Source organism: Saccopteryx leptura, chromosome 1, assembly GCF_036850995.1.
Source record: "Saccopteryx leptura isolate mSacLep1 chromosome 1, mSacLep1_pri_phased_curated, whole genome shotgun sequence".
Lineage (NCBI taxonomy): Eukaryota > Metazoa > Chordata > Mammalia > Chiroptera > Emballonuridae > Saccopteryx > Saccopteryx leptura.
Window position 1 is genome coordinate 280,764,512 of NC_089503.1, and position 25,941 is coordinate 280,790,452.

The 25,941-nt window shown below is 35.8% G+C and overlaps 1 protein-coding gene across 2 annotated transcripts in view; it reads right to left on the reverse strand.

Annotated features, from left to right (window-relative positions):
* Positions 1–11,815: 11,815 nt before the first annotated feature.
* The window catches only part of AEBP2 (AE binding protein 2), a 74,248-nt gene continuing 60,122 nt past the window's right edge, over positions 11,816–25,941 (reverse strand). For both annotated transcript variants that reach the window (XM_066354902.1, XM_066354894.1), the window contains 4 exons: positions 21,628–21,695; positions 16,387–16,500; positions 13,887–13,913; positions 11,816–13,372 (listed from right to left, as the gene is read on the reverse strand). In XM_066354902.1, the coding sequence (XP_066210999.1) occupies positions 13,327–13,372; positions 13,887–13,913; positions 16,387–16,500; positions 21,628–21,695 (255 nt within the window). In that variant the 3' untranslated portion in view covers positions 11,816–13,326. The remainder of the gene's footprint in view (positions 13,373–13,886; positions 13,914–16,386; positions 16,501–21,627; positions 21,696–25,941) is intronic.

The window sequence follows — 25,941 nt, forward strand, 5'->3', positions numbered from 1 at the left end:
GAGTCTTACCAAACATTTAAAGAAGAATTAACACCTATCTTCTCAAACTATTCCAGAAAACTCAAGAGAAGGGAAGAATCCTAGCTCATTTAACGAGGCCAGCATTATCCTAATTCCAAAACCAAATAAAGATACTACAAGGGAAAGAAAATTATAGGCTAATAACCCTAGTGAACATAGATGCTAAAATTCTCAATAACATATTAGAAAATCGGATCTAGCAATACATTAAGAAGGTTATACATCATGATCAAGTGGGTTTTATTCAGGGTATGCAAGGTTGGCACAATATCTGAAAATCAATAAACAAAATGGCTAAAGATCACATAATCATATCAATAGATGCAGCAAAACCATTTGTTAAAATCCAGTACCCACTTATGTGAAAAACTCTCAGTAAAGTGGGAACAGAGGGAACATACTTCAACATAATAAAGGCCATATATGATAAGTCCACAGCCAACACCATACTCACTGGGCAAAAACTACAGGCGTTTCTCTTCAGATCAGGAACAAGACAATCCTGTTTGTTTTCACCACCTCTTCTTTAATATAGCACTGGAAGTCATAGTCACAACAATCAGGCAAGAAAAATAAATAAAAGGCATCCAAAGCCTGACTGGTAGCGGTGCAGTGGACAGTCGACCTGGGATGCTGAGGACCCACATTTGAAACCCCGAGGTCTCTGGCTTGAGTGCAGGCTCAACCAGCTTGAGCATGGGCTCACCAGCTTGAGCACAGGGTCACAGGCTTGACCATGGGATCAACAACATGATCCCATGGTCACTGGTTTGAGTCCAAAATCACTGGCTTAAAGCCCAAGGTCACTGGCTTGAGCAAAGGGTCACTGGCTCGGCTTGAGTCTCCTGATCAAGGCTCATAAGAGGAGAAATAAGTGAACAATTAAAGTGATGCAACTACAACCTGATCCTTCTCATCTCTCTCTTACAAAAAAAAAAAAAAAAAAGCCTGACCTGTGGTGGCGCAGTGGATAAAGCGTCGGCCTGGAAATGCTGAGGCCGCCGGTTCGAAACCCTGGGCTTGCCTGGTCAAGGCACATATGGGAGTTGATGCTTCCTGCTCCTCCCCCCCTTCTCTCTCTCCTCTCTCTCTCTCCCCCTCTCTCTCTCCTTTCTAAAATGAATTAAAAAAAAATTTTTTTTAAAAGCATCCAAATTGGAAAGGAAGCAAAACTGTCATTATTTGCAGATGACGATACTGTTTATAGAGAACCCTAACAATTCAACCCAAAAACTATTAGAACTGATAAATTCAGTCAAGTAGCAAGATACAAAATATCCAGGAATCAGTTGCATTATACACCAATAAATTATCAGAAAGGGAAACCAAGAAAACAATACCATTCACAGTTGCTTCAAAAAGAATCAAATACCTAGGAATAAATTTAACCAAGGATGTAAAAGACATGTACTCAGAAAATGAAAAGATACTGAAGAAACTCAAGAAGATACAAACATGTGGAAGTATATATGGTGTTCACGGACAGAAAGAACTAACATCATTAAAATTTCCATATTACCCAAAGCGATCTAAGTTCAACTCAATTCCTATCAAGATATCAATGGTATATTTCACAGAACTAGAACAAATATTCCAAAAATTTATATGGAACCACAAAAGACCTCAAATAGCCACAGCAATCTTGAGAAATAACAACAAAGTTGGAGGAATACCTGATATCAAGGTACACTGCTAGGCTATATAGTAACCAGAACAGCATGGTACTGGCATAAAAACAGACATATAGACCAATGAAACTAAACAGAGTGCCAAAAATCAACCCATGCCTATGTGGTCAATTAACACTTGACAAAGAAAGCAAAAACATACAATAGGGTATTCAAAAGGTGTTGGGAAAATCAGATACATACAAAAAAATACAGTTAGACCACTTTCTTACACTATACACAAGAATCAACTCAAAATGGATTAAAGACTTAAATATTAAGACACAAAACTAAAAAATCCTAGATGAAAACACAGGCAGTAAAATTTCAGACATTTCTTGTAGCAACACTTTTTCAGACATATCTCCTCGCACAAGGGAAATGAGAGAAAAGATAAACAAATAGGACTACATCAAACTAAAAAAGTTTTTTGATAGCAATGAAACCACCAACAAAATGAAAAGACAACCCACACAATGGGAGAACATATTCAACAATGATACATCTGATAAGGGATTAATATCCAAAATTTAAGAACTTACAAAACTCAACACCAAAAAAAATCCAATTAAAAAATGAGCAAAGGACCTAAATAAACATTTTTCTAAAGAGGATGTATAGATGGACAATAGACATATAAAAAGCTCAATGTCATTAATTACTAGAGAAATGCAAATTAAAACCACAATGAGGCCCTGGTCGGTTGGCTCAGCGGTAGAGCGTCGGCCTGGCGTGCAGGGGGACCCGGGTTCGATTCCCGGCCAGGGCACATAGGAGAAGCGCCCATTTGCTTCTCCACCCCCCCCTTCCTCTCTGTCTCTCTCTTCCCCTCCCGCAGCCAAGGCTCCATTGGAGCAAAGATGGCCCAGGTGCTGGGGATGGCTCCTTGGCCTCTGCCCCAAGCGCTAGAGTGGCTCTCGTTGCAGCAGAGCGACGCCCCGAAGTGGCACAGCATCGCCCCCTGGTGGGCAGAGCGTCACCCCTGGTGGGCATGCCGGGTGGATCCCAGTCAGGCGCATGTGGGAGTCTGTCTGACTGTCTCTCCCCGTTTCCAGCTTCAGAAAAAAAATACAAAAAAAAAAACACCAAAAAAAAAAAAAAACACTGAGCTATCACGTCATACCTGTCACAACAGCTATGATCAATAAATCAACAAAAAAGTGTCGGTGAGGGTGTAGAGAAAATGGAACTCTTGTGCATTGTTGATGGGAATGCAGATTGATACAGTCACTGTAGAAAGCAGTATGAAGTTATCTCAAAAAGTTAAAAATGGAACTTCCTTTTGACCCAGTGATCCCACTTCTGGGAATATATCCTAAACATACTGAAACACTAAGTTGAAAGAATATATTCACCCTTCTGTTCATTACAGTGTTACTTAAAATAGACAAGATCTGGAATCAGCCAAAGTTCTCATCAGCAGGTAAGTAAACTACAGTTATGAAGAGGATAGAAAAGCTGTGGTCTATTTACACAATGAAATACTATGAGGCCATAAAAACGAAGGCAATCTTACCTTTTGCGACAGCATGTATACATAGACCTGGAGATCATTCTTGATCATTCTACGTATAGTTATCTATTTCAGGGGATATTCCCTACGTTGCTAAATTCCTAAGTGATTTGCACAATTTCACAAAATAAGCCACAATGCTGAAGACAAAACAACAACAATAATTTTAGCTCTGTCCCATATTAATGAAGCTGCTTTTTACTATCATTCTGCTGAATCAAAGAGTGTGAGGAAACAACGGGAGGGGACGGTGGCGTTATCTCCCTTGTGTTGCTGATTTCATGGTTATGGGCATGTGTCAAAACTGTTCTAATTATACAATTAAAATAGATTAGTAGATATTTACTAAAATAAGGTGTTAAATTATGTACTTTTGTGACTATACACACTTGGAGAGCTTTTTACTACCCAAGAATAATCAGTAAAACTAAGAAACCTACATGATATTTCTTCCAAAGATGAGACCATATCCAGAGTAGGTTTAAAGAGATCATTAAGTGTAAAGATTAAGATTGTATTCTCCAAATCATGCACATGTCTCATTTTAACCTCATAAACTCTATTTGGTAAGCGATAATAATATGCTGTTTTACAAATAAAAAAAATTGACACTGGGAGTTTGAGTAAAATTTCCCCCAAACTAGTCAGTTTCCAGTTGAACTGAGAATCAGACTCAGGCAATTCATACACTTTACCTACTTTTCCACTTTAACTAAAATTTAAATAATAATACATAAGCATTGGCACAGTGCAAGGAAAAGATTATTCACACTGAGTAGTTTATGTTGGCACAACCTTTTTAGGAAAACATTTTGTCAATACCAAAACTTAGACACAACTCATACATACACTTTTAAATCAACTAATAGTCCCTTCTAGGAAACCATATTATAGAAAACTCCAAGTTTTCAAGGATTCTGTTTTATTAATTATATGACAAAAAAAATGTCAAGAATCTCAATGTCAACCAGTACGTATAGGTAAATGATTTATGGTCTTATCACAGGTGGCCATAAAAGAGAGTTAAGGCCTGACCTGTGGTGGCGCAGCGGATCAAGCATCGACCTGGAACGCTAAGGTCGCTGGTTCAAAACCCTGAGCTTGCCTGGTCAAGGCACATACAAGCAACTACTATGAGTTGATGCTTTCCACTTCCCCCACCCTACTTCTCTCTAAAACCAAGAAATAAAATCCTTAAAAGATTTATTTGAAATATATATTCATTTCAAGACCAGGAAAAGTGTGGCCAGTTGAAAGTGATGACTTTCCCTCTAAACCCTATTCTACACTATTAATTTATTCAGCAATTATAATTTTAATAAGCACTAAAATCTTTTTATTATTATTCTTTTTTCTTCTTTTCTTTTTTTTTGCATTTTTCTGAAGTTGGAAACAGGGAGGCAGTCAGACTCCCGCATGCGCCCGACCGGGATCCACCCGGCACACCCACCAGGGGGCGATGCTCTGCCCATCCGGGGCGTCGCTCTGTCTCAATCAGAGCCATTCTAGCGCCTGAGGCAGAGGCCACAGAGCCATCCTCAGCGCCCGGGCAAACTTTTGCTCCAATGGAGCCTTGGCTGCGGGAGGGGAAGAGACAGAGAGGAAGGAGAGGGGGAGGGATGGAGAAGCAGATGGGCACTTCTCCTGTGTGCCCTGGCCGGGTATCGAACCCAGGACTCCTGCACGCCAGGCCGACGCTCTGCCACTGAGCTAACTGGCCAGGGAAAGAACTAAAATCTTTTTGTAAACACTTGATTTCTGCCTGACCAGGCAGTGGCGCAGTGGACGGAGCGGCGGACTGGGATGTGGAGGACCCAGGTTCGAGACACCAAGGTCGCCAGCTTGAGCGTGGGCTCATCTGGTTTGAGCAAAGCTCACCAACTTGAACCCAAGGACACTGGCTCAAGCAAGGGGTCACTCAGTCTGCTGTAGCCATCCCCCACCCCCGGTCAAGGCACATATGAGAAAGCAATCAACTAACAACTAAGGTGCCGCAACAAGGAATTGATGCTTCTCAACTCTCTCCTTCCTTTCTGTCCCTCTCTCTGACTCTGTCACTGTGACTAAATAAATAAATAAATAAATAAAATTTTAAAAACCCACACACTTGATTTCTTATTATACTACCTACTGGCTAGAAAGACTCTACAAATACTGTTTAAGACAAATTCTGAATGAACTGCTATTATGAATTACATTTTTAAAGAAAAGTAGGTACTTTGGGGGGATTTAGGAGAGAATCTACAAAAAAGAAACAAGCTTACTTCTACAAAAAATAACATTTATTATATTATTTTCAAGGTATTATACAGGTACTAAAAAGATATGCAGGTAAAGAAGATTTATAGGCTTTCTTAATTTATAAAATTCAGACACATGTAAGCTGGAAATCTTCTGACCCACTCTTCTACAAGGCTCAGTGATGTTTATACTAACTTATTTGAACTGGGCTCAGCTATCAAGAGTAAAGGCTCACATTTTACAATTTGTTGTTATTACCTAACTACACACTCTCCCCAAAAACTTTACACCTTGCTAAAAGAAAAGGAAACCTAAGACATGTAATAATCTTAAGCAGGAACTATTGGGGATCAAAATATAAATTATTTTAATAGAAACATAAAAATTCTTGACACTTTTAAGTTTTTAAGATTTATAAAACAAGGCCCTGGCTGGTTGGCTCAGTGGTAGAGCGTCAGCCTGGCGTGCAGGAGTCCCGGGTTCGATTCCCAGCCAGGGCACACAGGAGAAGCGCCCATCTGCTTCTCCACCCCTCCCCCTCTCCTTCCTCTCTGTCTCTCTCTTCCCCTCCCACAGCCAAGGCTCCACTGGAGCAAAGTCGACCCGGGCGCTGAGGATGGCTCTGTGGCCTCTGCCTCAAGCGCGAGAATGGCTCTGGTTGTAACAGAGCGACGCCCCAGATGGGTGGAGCATCGCCCCCTGGTGGGCATGCCGGGTGGCTCCCATTAGGGCACATGCGGGAGTCTGTCTGACTGACTCCCCGTTTCCAACTTCAGAAAAATACAAAAAAAAAAAAAGTTTTATAAAACATAGTTTTTCTTTACCAGAAGCACATAAATATTGAAGAGAAAAAAGGTGTTCCGGGGAAAATGCTCAAGACAAAACAGATAAGGAAATAAATACTGGGCAATTCCTTCAAAATAGTGTTATTATTTTAAAATGTTATTCATATCATAAATACAATTGAGGTATTTTTTTTTGAGGCTCTACAGTAGATAAGCTTAAAGGCATTTTTTACCAAAGTATATAAACTCAAAATGCATTTTTTGTTTGTTTTTAAAGAGAAATAGGAAGGGAGAGAAAGAGATGAGAAGCATCAACTCATCATTGCAGCAATTTTCAGTTGTTCATTGTTTCTTATATGTGTGGGGGTCGGAGTTCCCCAGCCAAGCCAGCGACCATGGGACAGGATCATGTCAATGACCCAGAGCTCAAGCTGGTGAGCTGGCGCTCAAGCCAGACACTTGGGGGTTTCGAACTTGGGACCTCAAGAGACCCAGATCGATGCTCTACCCACTGTACTACCACCGGCCAGGACAAAATGGTTTCATTGCAACTAAGTATATAAAAATATAACATCAATAATACTTTCCACTAAGACTATTTAGACCGGTGTTTCCCAACATGGGGCCCACGCCCCACAGGGGGGCAATTCGATAGTTAAGGGGGGCAATTTGAAAATGGACTCAACACTAACTCTTTCACCCCGGGCCATTTAAATGCAATGCTAGATATCGGTGCCAAATTTAACAAAAAATGCAATTCTTAAATAATTGCAGTAAATAATTATTAAGTATAATTTCGTTTGACGAGACCAAAATATCAACTGGGTGATTGGCGTCGTCAAGTAAACTTCGTCCTGGGTTCACCGCGGAGCGTGCCATCTGCCGCAGGGAACCCTGGACGTTTTAAAAACTCGCTAAACAACGCAGTTATTCTCACCTAATTGGCCCATCGCAACTTCTGTAGTGTTTCACATCATTCAGTTGGTGTTAATTTGAAATAAGTGTCAGTCAGTCAGTCAAAACTGTTGTAAAAGCTCGTTGATTTAATAAATATACATATATATATTGTATAGATATAATTGGTAAGTATTTGATTTGATTATCAATATTAAACTCTTTATTAAGTACTTCTTGCATCGGGGCGAGAAAGCACTAATATTTTATAAATATTATTGGGGCTATCATAGTGCATGCACGACAATTTTAATTTTAGAAGCATAACTTTCCAGAAAATTTTGTCAAGTGGAAAAAATATAGATACCTTTTGATTTGTGGTGGTAGTGTAGTAAATGTTATATTTAAATAAATATGAATTTTAGTATACGTTTACTCTATGTCACATTGAATATATTTTAACACATATTTTAGTTTTTAATTGATCTTATTTTTATTTCTTATAGCCCATAGGAAAATGAGTGGTGCAAGCAAGAAAAAAACTCGTCAATATTCGGAGGAATATTTAAAATTTGGGTTCATACCCGCTGTTCACGATGAGCAGATTCCTTTTTGTCTTTTATGCCAGCAATGCTTGACCAACGAATCAATGAAACGAGGTAGTCTTGAGGCGCATTTGAAGGCGAAACATAGTGCTCATATTAATTCAGATTTGAGTTACTTTAAAACTTTAAAGAAAAATTTTGAAAAAAGAACTTTAAAGTCTCTATTTACTGCTCATACTTCAATAATCGTGTTCTTGAGGCTAGTTATCAAATTTCTTTATTCATCGCTAAAACTGGAGAAAATCACTATAGGAGAGAATTTAATAAAACCGTCAATATCAGCATTTCTTAAAACAGTTCTTGAAAAAGATGACAAAGATGTAAAAGCTATGCCACTCAGTGACAATACTGTTAGCAGAAGAATAGACGAAATGAGTGAGGATATTGAAAAACAACTTATTGAAAAGCTGAAAACAAGAAAATTCTCCTTGCAAGTGGATGAATCAACTTTGAGAGACAGTGAGGCAGTATTGATAACTTACGTAAGATATATTGATAAAGGACATTTTGCTGAAGAAATGTTGTTCTGTAAAAGATGAGAAAGCACCACTACCTCCAAAGATATATATAATAAGCTAAAAAACTACTTAGATGTCAATGATATACCAATGAAAAATATAACATCTTGTGCTGCAGATGGTGCTCCCAATATGATGGGCAAGAAAAATGGCTGCTTAAAATTGATGAAAGATGCGAATCTAGAAATGATTCTTGTGCATTGTGTTATTCATAGGGAAAACTTGGTAGCTAAAAACATCTCGCCTGTTCTGAATGAAGTATTACATACAGTAATAAAGTGTGTTAATGCTATTAAAGCTAGTGCCAAATGTGAGCGTCTTTTCAAGCTATTTTGTGAAGAACAAAATGAAGACCATGTGAGACTTTTACTTCATACTGAAGTCAGATGGCTATCTAAAGGAAACTGTTTGAAAATATTTATGGAACTGTTTGATACTCTTAGTGATTTTTTAAGCGACAAACCTGAAATGAAGTATCTGTTAATAGATGGTAAAGCATTTGTGAGTTATTTAGCCGATATCTTTGAAAAACTAAATATATTAAATAAGCAACTTCAAGGAACAAATAAAACTCTTGTCGATGCAAAAGCAAAGATATTTGGTTTCATTACCAATATTGAGTTATGTCAGAAACATATTAACAACAAAAACTTTAAACAGTTTCATTGGCTCCAAAAATGTGAAGTAACTGATACCGCTTTACTTGTTATTGTCAATCATTTCAATATTCTATCGGCTGATTTAAAAGAAAGATTTTCTGATTTAAAACAAACTGATTTCCCAACATGGATGATGCAGCCAATGTTAGTGGATTTGTCTGATATATCAAATATGCAGTATCAAGAAGAACTCGCAGAATTGCAAAATGATGAGTCAGTTAAAGCTTTATTTAATATCAAAGGAGCGATGGCATGGCTTTGTGAGGAAACAGAAATCAAATACCCAAATTCAACCAAATGTGCAAGAAAACTATTGCTACCGTTTCCATCTTCATTTTTAGCTGAATGTGGATTTAGTGCTGTAAATGATTTACTGGTAAAAAAAAGAAATCGGCTGGATATAACACAATGTGGAGACTTGAGATTAAAGCTAACCAAATTGGAACCTAATATAAAATCTCTGTGCAGCAAGCATCAAGCGCAAGGATCACACTAAATTAAAATAACAAATTAATATAGAAAAATCTGTATTAAAATTATTTGGAATTTAAATTTGTTTTTCATTATATGTTTTGAAATTTTACTTACTGTGTTTTGTTAACAATTTCATAGTGATTTCTTCCTAGAACCTATATCATTTATGTTTTTTAAGTGAACAAATCAATTTTTTAATGTTAAAAATTATGTATGTTACATGGGGGGGGGGCATAAAAATTTTAGAAAGGTTAAGGTGGGGCATGGCACAAAAAAGGTTGGGAAACACTGATTTAGACAAACTTAAGTATAGGTTCATATGAAAAGGTACCCAAAGTTATCATAAGGTGGTTTAACCCAGGTTGTTTCAATCCTACTAGTTTTTTATATGACCATAACTCTCCAAAATCTCTTACTATAACAAGTACTCACCTTTACTCATTCAACAAGTATTTCTGTGACTGGCTAGGGTAGAAACACTGAAAACAACTTTGTCGTGATTTTACAATATTAATATCCTCTCTCACACTCTGAAAGCAGTTTGGCAAAGTGGAAAGAATGCTGATCTAGAAAAAATATGGGTTGCAATTCCTGCTGTAACTACTTACTAGTCCTTTTTATTTTCAGAGTAACAAGTATTATATCATGCAGACCTGAGTCAGGGAATAAGTTGAACTACCTACTTTTTTTTTTAATTTTTAAAAGTTAAAAAGAGTACATCATTTCATTACATTTTAAAGGCTACCAAGGCTCATGACCATTAGAAATGACAAAAATAAATCCATAATTCTGTGGACATTATTTATATTAAAGTTATAGTGTTAGAATTGTAAGACATGCTCCACCATGTCAGATTCTTTTAAGAAATTTTCCAACAAAATTTTACCCTTTTAAGAAATTTTTTTCTACTTTTTAGAAAAATCTTTTTCATATTGAAATCCCCCAAAATGTATTTCTCTTAAAAATAAAATCCAAATATTCAAGTAATGTATAGAATTTAACTCTTTTTAATAAAGATTAAATATGATATCTTCTTGCTGGTGTGCAACCCTAAGCCTTGTTATACAAATAAATATATCAGTTTTTCAATATAAAAATTTGCTTCCATTTGCTTCCATCAGAACACTGCTGAGGTACTTTTTTTAAAAAGTTGTGACTACAGAAAGTCCCAACAAAAAGTTTTAAAGACTTCAACCATAATTTCCCATTTCTATATTTTATTCAAATATCTAACATTTTTGTTAACCATATAGTATTTAAAATTCAAATAGCAAACAATAAAAGATAATTTAAATAATTTTTGCAAATTCTATCCTTTTAAGAGTACTTGAATATTTAAAACATTTTATTAAAGTATGAAATGATGAAAAGTTTTATAGTCAAAGGTTTACTGATAGGTTTTCATTATTTTCAATGAGAATAAATCAAATTTTAAAATATGCATTGAGAGTTAATTACTCCCCATCTTTATCTCCTTTCATCTGAAACTCAGAAGTAATGTGTGCCCACTTTAGGGAAGATTTATTATATAAAAAGTTTATTTAAAAAAAAACTTTAAATTTGACAATATTTTCCACTTCCAAGATAAAGATGTACCTTGTGGTTTAAACATGACCTGGTTTACAAAATCGCATTTAGTCCTATTTAGTATAACAAATACAAAAACACAAATGGTGAAATATCAATAACTATTAGGAAATCCAATATAAAAGAGTAAAAACAAAAACCACTATAAGAAACAGCTTTCACTGAAATTTAACATACTTATTCACTGCCAATATCATTATATTAAAATGTAGGTTGTGTGGTTTAAGTTTATTTTTCCAAAAATTTTATCAACTGTAACAGGAATTGGAAAAGTCTCTCCTTAAAATGTCAGAGTTACTATTTTAGATTTGCAGGCCAAAAGGTCTCACTATATTCAACTCTGCCACTACAGGAAGAAAGCAGTCACAGGCAACACAATGAATGGGTATGCCCGTGGCTGCAATTTGTCCACTGCTGAATTAGATAATGGATTTTGAGTAAGAGGATTAATTGCATTTCAGTTACTATATATTGTTAATACATCAAATATGGAATTAGGAGGAACAATATAGATGGGTAGACATCACTCAATAAACGTTTATAAATTAAAAGATTCATACTCACTTGCCAATCTTGACAGTTGGTTAATGTTTATATAATACTCTTTTGTTTTAATTCCATATTTTTTAGTGTGTTAATAGTATCAGAATCAAAGTCAGATAAGGAGCAAAGTATCAGGAGTGATTGAGTATTCGAAGGCTAATCAATAACCATGAAATTTTGTTCTGACATCTATTTCTACACAATGAAAGAACTCATTTATTTGTTGTTCCCCTAAAGAAAATACTAGATGTGTATTTCAGATGTCGACTTAAAATTTAATTGAATTGTTACAATTTTGAAGCTAAATGTAGTTTGCTTTTGTTTTATTAGAAAAAATACTCAGGCAAGGTCTACAATCATCGGTCAATTAAGAATGACTTACAAGAACATGAGGCAATAAAATAAAAAATACAGGTACAAACTATATATTTGAAACACTCTATTTGGCAATTCTTTAACAACTCAAAATTTAAAAAGAACAAAGAAGATTGCAGATTACTTCGCAAATACAGAATAAAGCAATTAATGAAGTGCTTAGGCAAAGGAAAACAAAAAAGGGTTAAGAAAACACACTGCTTCTCTTTTCTTTTTAAAAATAAAATCACATTTGCTACAGATCATATGGATAATACCCTTATTAAACAACCGTTCCAGAATGTCTTATAGTAGCAGTGCTTTTATTTGCACTTCATTTAATTTTATACGACCCACTTCATGTATATAGCTCTTTACCCCACTGTTAATGAATAAAGTCTCCCATAGTTTTTATTTTTAAATATTTTTTAAAGTAATGAGAAAGGATTTATGTATCATGGAACTTTCCCATTTTAGAACCAAGGGCTTAATTCTATATTTTTGTCTATTCTTTCTTTAAAAAATTTAGTGTAAAAATTGCTGGTTTTTATATCACTGTAGTAAAGTGAAACTCCTCAAATCGGGAGTATTTTCTGCAGTTTGACTGCATATAACCACATACTTTACAATATGTCCTTCCAACAGTAAGGAAGGATTTCACGGTCACTGTCAGAAATGAGTGCCATAATTCTATTATGGGTATAGGTCCTCCCTCAAAGACTTTCTGGAAGGATGTTCAATGTGTTTTGTTCTTAAAGATATTAACAGTAGTATATAGTCCCTTAGTCTGCAAAAGACATTTATTGTTAAAAAAAAAGGTGCTTTATTAACAATTCCTCTGGCAGCACTAGTGAATTACAATATCCTTCAATATTATTTCTACCCATAATATATACATTAAACTTTCATGCCTCTAAAAAAAAATCTACAGTACATTTCATAATATAAAAATATATTACAAATCTGCTGAATTATTTACAAGCAATGTTCTATTATTTCTATGCAACATTTGTTTGATACAATACTAACAAGTTACACATATTTCCATTTCTGTAAGTTAAAAAAAATCCATATGGCTTCTTGCTTAACCAAGCAAGAAAGTGATTTTATTTTCCTTTTCAAAACCAACTTTGGTGCATAAAGAATTCACTTTGAAGATACTTAAAAAAAATACAATTTTTCTTACATTAAGAAAAAACTAATAAACCAAATGCTTTCCTCAGAAAAAAAAATTAGAGGATTATGTAGGTTAAAATGAAAAATATGAAGATTATTCAAATATTTGAAATAAAGGTTTTTCAAAAACCGTTAACAGATTAGTTATATAGGTAAATATTAACATACTGTACTCCATGAGCAAGCCCTAGTCCTGAAAAGGGAGCCATCAGACATACGGCAACACTCTTTAACAGAAATGTTCAGCCCTAATTCGAAAGACGAATATTTAGTTGATTGCAAATGTCGTTCACTGTTTGCTTAAATACAAACTGAACACTTTTCTTATCAGAGTTCTGCAAAAGAACACAAATGGCAACCAATCACATCTATTTATAATTGATAATTGTCATTGTCTAAATATTTCCTAATATGACTTGAAATTAAGAGACACTGTCAAGACAAATATCCTTACAGTGCTTTTGGTCTTTATAAGGGCACATGAAATAGTTTCTTTCCAATATAAACTATTGTAATCACTAAAGGGGGGAAAAAGCAGCTTAAAGCAGCAAGCATGCAAAACCTTTAAGAAGCTGTTCCACTAAGTTGCCAGAAGAGTGTTTGCTCAAGTCTCCCACAGTACCATTCCATAAAAGTGTGGATATACAGTAATATATTAATATATTCCACAGAAGATCCTACTTCATTCACAGAATGTTTACACTAAGCATAAATATTATTCTAAATATTGGATTAAAAAACAGGAAGGGGGTTGACTCTAATGTGCAACTTTTACTAAACCCATTGTCAGTGACTAAGACTGTAGGTGTCCCCGCTTGTTTGCTTTTTATGTATTTATTTATTTTTTACCTCTTCAACCTCTTCTGTGGCATTGTTCTAGAAAGAGAAAAGGAAATATTCTTTTATTCAACTGCATCAAAAACACATTAAGTACTTCAAAAGAGACATTTAAAATATTTATTAAATATAGGCTATGTGATATCATTAATCATCATTAAAATTTATTATCAAAGCATTCACATATAATGGATGCAAGTTTAGTTACATGGAATAGTTTAATTAATCCTTGTTAATGCAGCCTGCTAGTGTATTTCTAAAAAGGAATCTCAAATCTTACACATGCATTTTAACCAACTAGTACTTTAAAAACTAATGTTAAAAAAACTCAAATAAGTAGGTTCCTTTTTGGTCTTTTTAAGATATTTTTAGAAGGTTTGCCATGCTTTCATTTTGAGATGTGCATAAACTGCAAATTATTTCTCTTAAAACAAGGTAGAATAATTGCTTTTTCCCTTTTTACTTAATTTCACAAGTCTTCCCTATCAAAATCCAAAACATTGTTAAGACATTATATCACAGCAAATGTAGGAGCTTCTATTACTCTGCATCACTTTAGGGTAGACTAAATTCTAAATTCCAGAATAGTAGAAACATGAAAGTTTAGACTCAAAATTAAATGTCAAGATTTTTGGAAAGAGGAGTTATAGTTTAAAAAAATTACCTCCACAGAAGTACCTACATGTTTTAAGAATATCTTTACTACCCAAGAATGAAATCAGTAAGTGTACTGTAGAATTACACTGTGAGGACATGAAACTCCTCTGAAAGTTAGTCTTAATTTTAGTATATGTGCTAAAAGCAAGCACTAAAGTTAGTCTTAATCTTATAATTAAGATTCGTGCCCCCTTGTCAACCTCTCTGCCAAAGAGATGTTTACAACCATTTGTAATAGCAGGGCGGCTCCCTCAAAATAGCGCTCATTTTGAGTGCTAATTTTAATTACTCCCTCCAAAGAATAAGCAGAAATAACCCTAAATTAGGTTAGGTACCAGTAAGAGAGGGATAAACAGGGACAGACAGGAACGGAGAGAGATGAGAAGCATCAATCACCAGGTTTTTGTTGTGACACCTTAGTTCATTGATTTGCTTTCTCATACGTGCCTTGACCGTAAACCGAGTAACCCCTTGCTCAAACCAGCGACCTTGGGTCCAAAGCTGGTGAGCTTTGCTCAAACCAGATGAACCTGCGCTCAAGCAGGCGACCCTCGGGGTCTCAAACCTGGGTCCTCCGCATCCCAGCCCAATGCTCTGTCCACTGCACCACTGCCTGGTCAGGCTCAATTATTTCTTAAATAGTAACTTTTCTATATTTTGGGGAGTAAATTTTCCTCAGTCTTCTACATTAAGGCCATTTCATTGTTCTCTGTGCTAGTTAATTTCTTGATAACCTAGCTCATTCCACAAAAAAAAACCAAGATTTTATTGTACTTAGCACTTTCACCAAGAGTTTTTCTTTTAATTCGTTTTTTGGAGTAGGAAAAACTCAATAGTCTCAGTGTTTCCATATGACAAGGCCTATTATGTTAGAATTTCATCCTCAGAAGATACCTCAAATTAAAGAAATACTATTTATTGAATAACATTCCAAAAAGTTGAGTCATGGAATGAACAGAACTTTCCAAGTGTCAACTGGCTCAAAAATTGGTATTGGACAGTCTCTTTATGATAGCTAAAATTCACATTTGGGATTACCTATTATATCCTTTTATGCTTATCTAACCTATTCCTATTGTAAAATACGTATTAAGCTAAAATTACTTTCACCACTTCTGAAATTATCCCAGTGTACGTGATTTGGAAAGAGGCAGTATGGAGTTCAGTAACATACTACTGGTGTAACTTGGGCAAACTATTTAACCTCTTGCCTCAGTTTTCCAATCTAAAACCGAGACAGTAACACCTACTTCACAGGGCTGCTGTGAGGACAAGGTGTATGCAAAGCACCTAGCAAAATGACTCAGCACATAGTCAGAAATGCTGGTCTCTTCTCCCCCCCTTATACCTTCATAAGCACAGCACACTAAAACAAAGGTCAGATTAGAAAAGTATTAGAAATGCAAACACTCTGAGCTACCTCTTAAAGACAAACAGTAATATAGAAACTCCTTCTTTAAAAAATTTGGGAAGAGTTTAAGTTTAAAAAACAATCATTTATGGTATTTAGGGTACATGCAATACATTCCTGGGTCAACAAAAATATATTATAAAAAGCATTACATACTTAAAAGGTACTTATTTTGAAAGTACTATGTATATTACAATTAAGCTACTTAAGATAAATATGGAATTAAAGTGGCACATAATAAATGTTATCAAAATATTAACTTTCTCAATTCTATAATTTATAAATATCTGCGACATAATTGCCATATGAAAAGATCCAGAAAACAAGATTGTGCTTGGTACTGAATTCAGTGCCACAAATTAAATCTTAACTGTATACCCAATATTTAGAGAGATGAAAAGATTACAATTCAGAAAGTAAAACATCAAATCAAGAATAAATTACCTGTATATGTTTGGGTCCAAAAGCAGGGCAGTATCTTTGGGTAGCTTTGATAAATGAACTACTTTAGTTTTTAATTGATGTCGCTCACTTTCATTCACCCACACGTCAGGCAGACTATAAATTAAAAAACAAGTCATACATAAAGTAACATTAATTTTCAATTTACCCCTTTAATACCTTCACATTACCCAGCCTTTTTCTGCTACTTTGACAGGGCCACCTAGGTTAACAAGCCTCTCAGAAACCAAGGAAACTCAGCAATCTAGATAGTGGGACATGGAGAAATAGCAGGGTGGAATTTTGGGCACAAATTTGGGGATACATTAAGAATTTTTGGTGGAAAAGCCGTATCAAACTTAGAAACACATATTAGAACACACTGCCTGTCATTTCACTTGCTGAGTGAAATTCACACTTGAACTTGACTAGATGTAAATTTGACACCAAGTTTCTTCATGAACAAATTAAGAAGTACAAATCCCACCACTTTCAACTTTTTAAGAAATTTATATGTAATAAAAATTCTAAAACCAAAGAAATTTAATCCTATAAGAAAATTCAAATAAACGCATTTTGATATTGGGTAGATTTCCAGAATACTAAGAATATACAAGAATTAAAATATTTTTTAAAAGAAACTAGAAGATAAGCAAAAGTAGTTGTTTGTATGGAAAATAATGCAATAATTAATAAATAAAAATACAAGAATTATGTTTATTATACTACTGTAATCTACTCTTGCCCCACCCTATATGTTTATAATTTTAATATATAAGAATAGCTTTTACAAATCAGTATGAAAGAGGTGAACACTCATTAAGGGAAAAGGGACAGGGTACACAAAGCACACCAACCATCAATTTACCAAAGACACAGTTTAAAATGATCTTACTTGTAATAAAAATAAATAAAAAATATAATAACAGCCAGTGTTGGTAATAAACCAGATAAATAATGTAATAGATGGGATTAGAAATCAGTAAAAACTCAGAAGGACAAAGCATATCAAAAACTGCCACACTGCCTGACCAGGCGGGTGGTGCAGTGGATAGAGCATCGGACTGGGATGCAGAGGACCCAGGTTTGAGACCCCGAGGTCGCCAGCTTGAGCGCGGGCTCATCTGGTTTGAACAAAGCTCACCAGCTTGGACCCAAAGTCGCTGGCTTGAGCAAAGGGTTCCTCAGTCTGCTGAAGGCCCGTGGTCAAGGCACATACGAGAGAGCAATCAATGAACAACTAAGGCGTCACAACAAAAAACTAATGATTGATGCTTCTCATCTCTCGGTTCCTGTCTGTCTGTCCCTATCTATCCCCCCCCCCCAGTAAAAAAATAAAAATAAAAAAATAAAAAACTGCAACATTCAGCACAGTTTATATATTAACAGATTTTAATATCTCTTTTGTTAACAGTAGAAAACAATGGGTAAAGTCACTGTTCAGTTAACTTTTAAACAAATTTTACAGGGCCATTTAAAACTGTCTTGCACCAGTCAGAGGAAAAGAGTACTGTAATATTTCACTCATATTTGGAATATAATAAACAAAATAGAAACAGAATCACAGAGAACAGCCTGACAGCTAAATTTTACAGGGCCATTTAAAACTGTCTTACACCAGTCAGAGGAAAAAAAAGTACCGTAATATTTCACTCATATTTGGAATATAATAAACAAAATAGAAACAGGCTCACAGAGAACAGCCTAACAGCTGGGGGGAGGGGTTGAAGCACAGCTGGATGAAAATGGGAAGGGATTAAGCAAAAAGAAAAACAACTCATAGACCAGGGGTCCCCAAACTACAGGCCCGCGGGCCGCATGCGGCCCCGCACTTCCAGAAGGGGCACCTCTTTCATTGGTGGTCAGTGAGAGGAGCATAGTTTCCATTGAAATACTGGTCAGTTTGTTGATTTAAATTTACTTGTTCTTTATTTTAAATATTGTATTTGTTCCCGTTTTGTTTTTTTACTTTAAAATAAAAGATGTGCAGTGTGCATAGGGATTTATTCATAGTTTTTTTATAGTCCGGCCCTCCAGTGGTCTGAGGGACAGTGAACTGGCCCGCTGTGTAAAAAGTTTGGGGACCCCTGTCATAGACAAACAACAGCATGGTAATTACCAGAGAGGGGAATGGAGGGAGGTGGGGGAGGGCAGAAGAGGATGGGAGGGGGGATAAATGGTGATGGAGGAGACCTGACTTGGGGTGGTAAACACACAATACACTATACAGATGATGTATTACAGGACTGTACACCTAAAACCCATATAATTTTATTAACCAATGTTATCCCAATAAATCCAAATTTTAAAATATATATTAAAATTTTTATTTTAGGTCCTGGCTGGGTAAGCCCAGTTGGTTGAAGTGTCATCCCACTACAACCTTTTGTGGGTTCGATCCCCAGTCATGGCACAGACAAGAATCAACCAGTGAATGCATAAATAAGTGGAACAACAAATCCATGTTTCTCTTTCTCTCCCTGCCTCTCTCTCTTAAATCAAAAAATTAAAATAAATCTTTAATGCAAAAGTTTCTTTTTTAAAGTTCTTTAAGTAGGAGTGGAATTAGTAGAATGATAAATATATGCTTAAATAATTACATATATTTAAATAAAAAATTATTTTTAAAAATGTCTTGCCCTGCTCAAGTAGCTCAGTTAGTTCCAAGCATCATCCTGTACACCAAGGCTGCAGGTTCGATCCCCAGTCAGGGCACATACAAGAATCAAACCATGAATGAATAAATAAATACAGCAAATTGCTGTTTCTCTCTCTCAAATAAATTAAAATAATTAAAATTAAAAAATAAATAATTTTTAAAAGATGTCTTACATTAGTAGTATTTCCACAAAACCTGGAAGAGAGGGAGAAGAAAGTGGTGGAAAATATGTTCTACACTAATAGAAGTTTAATAGTCAAAGATTTTTAAAAGCTAAATTAATTTCTTTATATCAATATGCTAATGTACACTGTAAACTCCCAAGTCTATTTAAGAACTTTTATGGCATATCACATTCATCACCATCTTCTTAAACAGTTTGGGAAACAAAATTGTAAAAAATTATTTAATACTTAAAATAAATGCCATATATTGCTAATTTTTGAAAAATAAGTATACAGTCTGACCAGGCGGTGGCGCAGTGGATAGAGCGTCGGACTGGGATGTGGAAGACCCAGGTTCGAGACCCGGAGGTTGCCAGCTTGAGCGAGGGCTCATCTGGTTTGAGCAAAAGCTCACCAGCTTGAGCCCAAGGTCGCTGGCTCGAGCAAGGGGTTACTCGGTCTGTTGAAAGCCCACGGTCAAGGAATGTATGAGAAAGCAATCAATGAACAACAAAGGTGTTGCAATGCGCAATGAAAAACTAATGATTGATGTTTCTCATCTCTCCGTTCCTGTATGTCTGTCCCTGTCTATCCCTCTCTCTGACTCTGTCTCTGTAAAAAAAAAAAAGAAAAAAAAGAAAAAGAAGTATACACAATTTGAATCTAACTATTTTGAGGTAAGAAGTACTCTAAAAGAATACTAAAACTCAAAGGAGAATACAACAGTACAGAAAAGTTGGCCAATTATTTTTTCTATAAAAAATTGTGTGCTGAACAATATAACTTTTTTAAATAAATGACTCAAACAAAGAGACAATTAAGGCTACTTGCTTACTACTTGAGAGTCATTAAAAATGCTAAGAATAGGCCCTGGCCGGTTGGCTCAATGGTAGAGCGTCGGCCTGGCGTGCGGGAGTCCCGGGTTCGATTCCCGGCCAGGGCACACAGGAGAAGCGCCCATCTGCTTCTCCACCCCTCCCCCTCTCCTTCCTCTCTCTCTCTTCCCCTCCTGCAGCCAAGGCTCCATTGGAGCAAAGTCGGCCCCGGTGCTGAGGATGGCTCCTTGGCCTCTGCCTCAGGCGCTAGAATGGCTCTGATTGTGGCAGAGCGATGCCCCAGATGGGCAGAGCATCGCCTCCTGGTGGGCATGCTGGGTGGATCCCAGTCCAGCGCATGCGGGAGTCTGTCTGACTGCCTCCCTGTTTCCAACCTCAGAAAAATGCAAAAGGAAAAAACAAACAAACAAAAAAGTGCTAAGAATATGCCTGACCAGATGCTGCAGTGGATAGTGTCAACCTGGAGTGCTTAGGTCTCAAATCACTGGCTTATGTGCGAGATCACAGACATGAAGCCTAAAGGTCACTGGCCTGAAGCCCAAGGTTGCTGGCTTGAGCAAGGGGTCAGTGGTTCAGCCTCCCCCGCCCCTGCCCCCTCTCCCACATCAAGGCATATATGAGAAGCAATCAATAAAAAATTAAAGTGCCACAACTCAAGAGTTGATGCTTCTCATCTCTCTATTGCCTGCCTATCTGTCTCTTTCTCCCAGGCCTTTAAAAAAAAAATCCAAAGAATAATCACATTGCATTAAAACTTGCTGCAGCAACATTTATTTGTTTGTTTGTTTATTTTTGAGTGAGAGGAGGGGAGATATTGAGACAGACTCCCACATGCACCCAACCGGGATCCACCTGACAACTCCCTTCTGGGGCCAATGCTCAAATCAATAGAACTTTTTTTAGTGCCTGAGCCTGAAGCTCAGACTAACTGAGTTATTCTCAGCACACAGGGCCAAAGCTCAGACCAATAAGCCACTGGCTGCAGAAGAAAAAGAAGAAGAGAAGGGGGAGAGGAGGGAGAAATAAAAGGAAGAGGGAAGAAGAGATAAGCATATGGTTGCCTCTTTTGTGTCACCTGACCAGAAATTAAACCTAGGATGTCCATACGCTGGGTCAACAATCTATCCACTGAGTCAACTGGCCAGGGAACAGCTTTTATTAAAAAAAATAAAAAGCTAGTTTTAAAGCTTATATCTTGAGCCAGGTACTGTAAGAGCTTTCACAGGTTATATCTTTAATCCTGAGAACCTCAAAATATTTCATAGTTTAATTTCTATGTCTTTTATATTTGATCCAATAACATAAGTAATTTTGAGTAAAATATTTTAATAAAAGACATTAGTCTGCCTGGCCTATGATGGAAAAATGGATACAACATTGACCTGGGACACTGAGATTGCTGGTTTGAAATCCTGAGCTTGCCTAATCAAGGCACATTTGAGAAGCAATCAATGAACAACTAAAGTGAAGCAACTATGAGTTGATACATCTCGTTTCCCTCCACCTCCTCTTCTCTCTGTAAAATCAATAAATAAAATCTTTTTTAAAAAGTCTATTAATTATACATAGTATTCCAAATACTCACATGTCTTCAGGCATCCAATGAAGTAGAAGTTTTATCTTTCCAGAATCCTCTTTCCTCTTAGCTATTACCTAGTAATAAGAAAAAAATCATAAAAATAATTTGTAACACATTATTCTAATATCATTAAAAGGCATTTTTAATCTTAATGAAGAACTTTTAAGTGTTCATAACCTGGATCAGATTATTACCACCACAACATCTTGTTCTGTATTATAGCAATCTTACCTTTGATTATGTATTTTCAGAAAAGAAAGAGGAAAAAAAACCTGAAGGTTTGTATAGCATTCTCAGTTTGAAAATGCTACTGAGTCTTCAGCTTAGCCAGAATGCTAACCAGGTTAACTAGGAGTCCACACTGGCTGAAATATTTTTAAAGAACAAACAGTGAGAAAGGAATTCTGGGAAGGAAAGAGTCTGCAATTTACAACTACATTATTTTTTGTTTGCTTGGGTTTTCTTTGCTTATTGGTTTATTTGTTTTATTTTAAATGAAACATTAGCCAATCAGTGCTTAGGTTGAATTTTAAGGACTCTACCTAAGTTAAAAGGTGGATCAACCTGAACAATAACACTTAGAGAAGTTTAAGAAAAACAACATACTTGTCATTCATTACAAGTTCCTGAAAATTAAGGTAATGCTTAAATAAAAACAGATCAAAACGGTATTTTATAACTCTTCCAACTTCCATATTAACAAAATTACCACTTCAGTGCTTTTATAATGTAAATCACTATTTTTACAAAGTTTAAGGTCCAAACAACCACACAAAATTATGCTATATATAGTCATCCTCAAAACATATTAGTACTAAGTAACAACAGCACTCTATGCAAATATAAAACACTTTCTACATCCATTATTTAAAAACCTATAGTTAAGTACCCTAATTCTAGTTTTGAAAATGGAATTAATTTAAAAACCCAAAGCCAGATATGAAGATGCATATCTTCATAATACCTCTGCAAATAAATAAGATATGAAAACAATGCAAACCAACCAAGCACAGCCAGCCCATTGATGGTAACTAGGAATCTGCTGACCTCTTCTGGAGAAGTCTCGAAAGAAAATGTTTCAATTAAAGACAAATTAGGCAATCTGCACAGCATAGTACCTCACAAACAGGGGTGGGCAACAGCAGGTTTAGAGTTGTGAGCATGCAAAACATCGTTTATTCTTGTATTATTATTAATTATTGTTATTTTCCATAAGGATAACTGTAAACCTACTTTTGCCTCACCCTCTACATATTTTCTGCAAACTCTTTATCAGTATAATTATTTCCTATTAAAATTAATTTGATAACTAGGTAGTTTAATTTTGTAGTTAGTGTTAACAGAAGTGATTCTGTTTAACACATGCTGCCTCCATCAAAACCTTCACAGCCATGGAACTTCAGAAAACTTGCTCACCTCACTCCTTTCCTTTCTACTGTGTCCAACAAAGATCCCTCAGATGTCTCTTCCTTCCACTTTCCCCAGGAAAAAGCATTCTACAAATTACATTTCACCCTTTGTGACTTTCCTCAATCAAGGTTACCTCTGCTCCCCTAGTGTCAATCTTATTCCCGTGTCTTAATTTATAGTACTACAAACATAGCTTTCACGTTGTGAAGTCCTCTCAGATGTTTTCTACAGCTAGAAAACTTATTTTCATCATCAGAGACTATTCTGACTTTCAGTAAATTTTTAAATTTTCTTCCCGAGTCCTTAGATCATCACTACTGTTTTTAGTTTTTAGCTCCCTTCAATTCATTTCCTCCCATGGTAAACCTAATTAAGGGATTTATCACAAGTAACTGATCTAACAAAAACATATGCAAGTCAGGCCTTCAGTTTTTAAAATAAAACCTTCTTTATCACTGTCACCACTCACTACTCCTTAACATGTACAAATACATGCTCATTACTAGACCATTATTTCATCAGATTTATTGCTCATTAAATGTTGATGAGCCCCAAACCTCACTCCTTAAATTTCTTCTCTTTTCTACTTATACTAGTTCCTAGATGATCTTATCCAGTTTTATACATTTAAATCACATTAATATGCTGAGAACTTACAAATTTGACTCTATATCCACACTTACCCTCTGAGCTCAAACTCTTGCATCTATCTCCCTATGTGACACAGGCACTGTATGGCTCTACACAAAGTGCAGAAATAACAGCTCTTAATACAGCCCCTCCTTAACCCAATCTGCTCAACACCACAACTCTATTTTAAATAGCAACTCCATCCTTTTGGCCAGTTGCCCAGGCCAAATATCACTGAAGTCATCCTTTCTTCTCATTATCAAACCTGACACGTGATCCATCCATAATTCTTGTCAGAACTACTTTCAAGAGATACCCAGAATCTAACCTCTTTGGCATCTCCAATAGAGCCACTTCAGTCGCCTTTCACCTGAGATAATGAAAAGACTGATCCTCTTTTCCTTGCACTCTGACCTACAATCTGTTCTCACAACAGAGAAAACAAAAGTGAGCATAAAACCTACATGAGAGGAAAGAAATCAGTGAATTCTCTAGGGCAGGGGATGGAGGCAGAGATGAACTCAAGTTACAATAGACAAAAGTTGAGTAATGGAAATGTTCTGCATTTTTACAGTGGCAGTGGTGGTTTCATAGATGCGCAGAACTTGCAAAACTCACAGAATTGTATACTTTAAGTGGGTGCAGTTTATATTATGCCTCAATAAAAATTATTTTATAAAATCATATCAGGCCAAAAAAACAAGAAAGAAAACATATCGCATCAGGCCATGGCTGCTCAAACTCCTTCAATGGCTTCCCATCTCACCCAAAATAAAAGCCAAGGTCTTAGTCCAACAAGGTTCTCCCTAGTACCTCTTTGACTTAACTCTGGCTTTCTCAGTTTTTCAAAATACTTGGAAATATTCCTGTTTCAAGATTTTGTATTTTATTTTCTCACTGGCTATGATATCATTCCTCTAATAACTCAATGGCTCATACCCTCACTTTCTTTAAGATCTTACTAATTTACCTTGTTTATCACATTTCTTCCACTGGAGTGTGGATATGGTTTACTGTTTTGTTTTAATCTGTTTAGTTCACTCTTACATCAGTAATATGTGGCACACAGTAAGTGCTCAATATTTAAGTGAATTAAATAAATTAGTTCAGTTGCCACACTCTGGGCCGGGGGACCATTTCTTAGTGAACAATTATAGACCTACCAAAATATAAGCCTATGTTATTAAACTGCAAAGGACTTCCAACCAACCCTGCTAAGCAAGCTCCCAATCCTGCTGAATCCCAATAAATTCCCAGTGTACCTATTTTAATTTCATCTTCAAATCCTAATTTTCTTTCCACTCTTCCATTCTTATTTAGATAACTACACTTCTAATGTTCTTTAAAAGAACATAAGTATGGTATGTCTTTCCTTAAACCCAAACTCATATCTCTCATGTGTTTCAATCTCAGAAATATTTCCCTTTGTATCTAATCTTTTAATTTCTTGCCTTTAATTTGAGAATCAAAATCAAAATTGAAACAAAAAAAAACATTTTTTTTTTTTTTTAGTAAGACAGAGAGAGAGAGAGAGAGAAGACAGGGAGAGATGAGAAGCATCAACTCATAACTGTGTCACTTTAGTTGCTCACCGATTGCTTCTCATATGTGCCTTGATCGGGGCTCCAGCTGAGCCAGTGACCTTGGGCTCCAAGCCAGCAATCATGGGATAATGACAATGACCCTGCGCTCACGCTGGTGAGCCCATGCTCAAACTAGTGACCTCGGGGTTTCAAAACTGGGTGCTAAACATCCCAAGTCAACACTCTTACCTACTGCACCACCACCTTGGAAATATACATAGAAGAAAAGGTAAAAATGCCAAGAAAACCTCGCTATTATAAGAGATAAAAAAATACAGATTCAAACCAGTAGGGACACTGATATCAATATTTACCTTTTATATTTAAACTAACATGCATTTTAATTGAACTATAAAAATAGAACCTTTATTTAGTATGTTTTCTATTTCAACAGCCAAACTTAAACAATCTTTTTTTCCAGAGTTTCAAATCACTAAGAGTATGATCTAAGACTTACCTCTACTAACTCACCTTTACCAAACTACAGCAATTTAAAGCTGACTGAATAATAAAATGGATGAGATCACTCTCTATTAACTCCCAGTTAACCAAAAATATACTATGTATTGATATTTCAAGTTTGATACTTTTCTTTTTCTATGTTGAGAAATATAATGATTCAACTAATACAATGTGTGCATACTGTGTGTCAGGGAAAATTCTAGGAACTTGGGATACACTAGAACAAAAGTCCCTC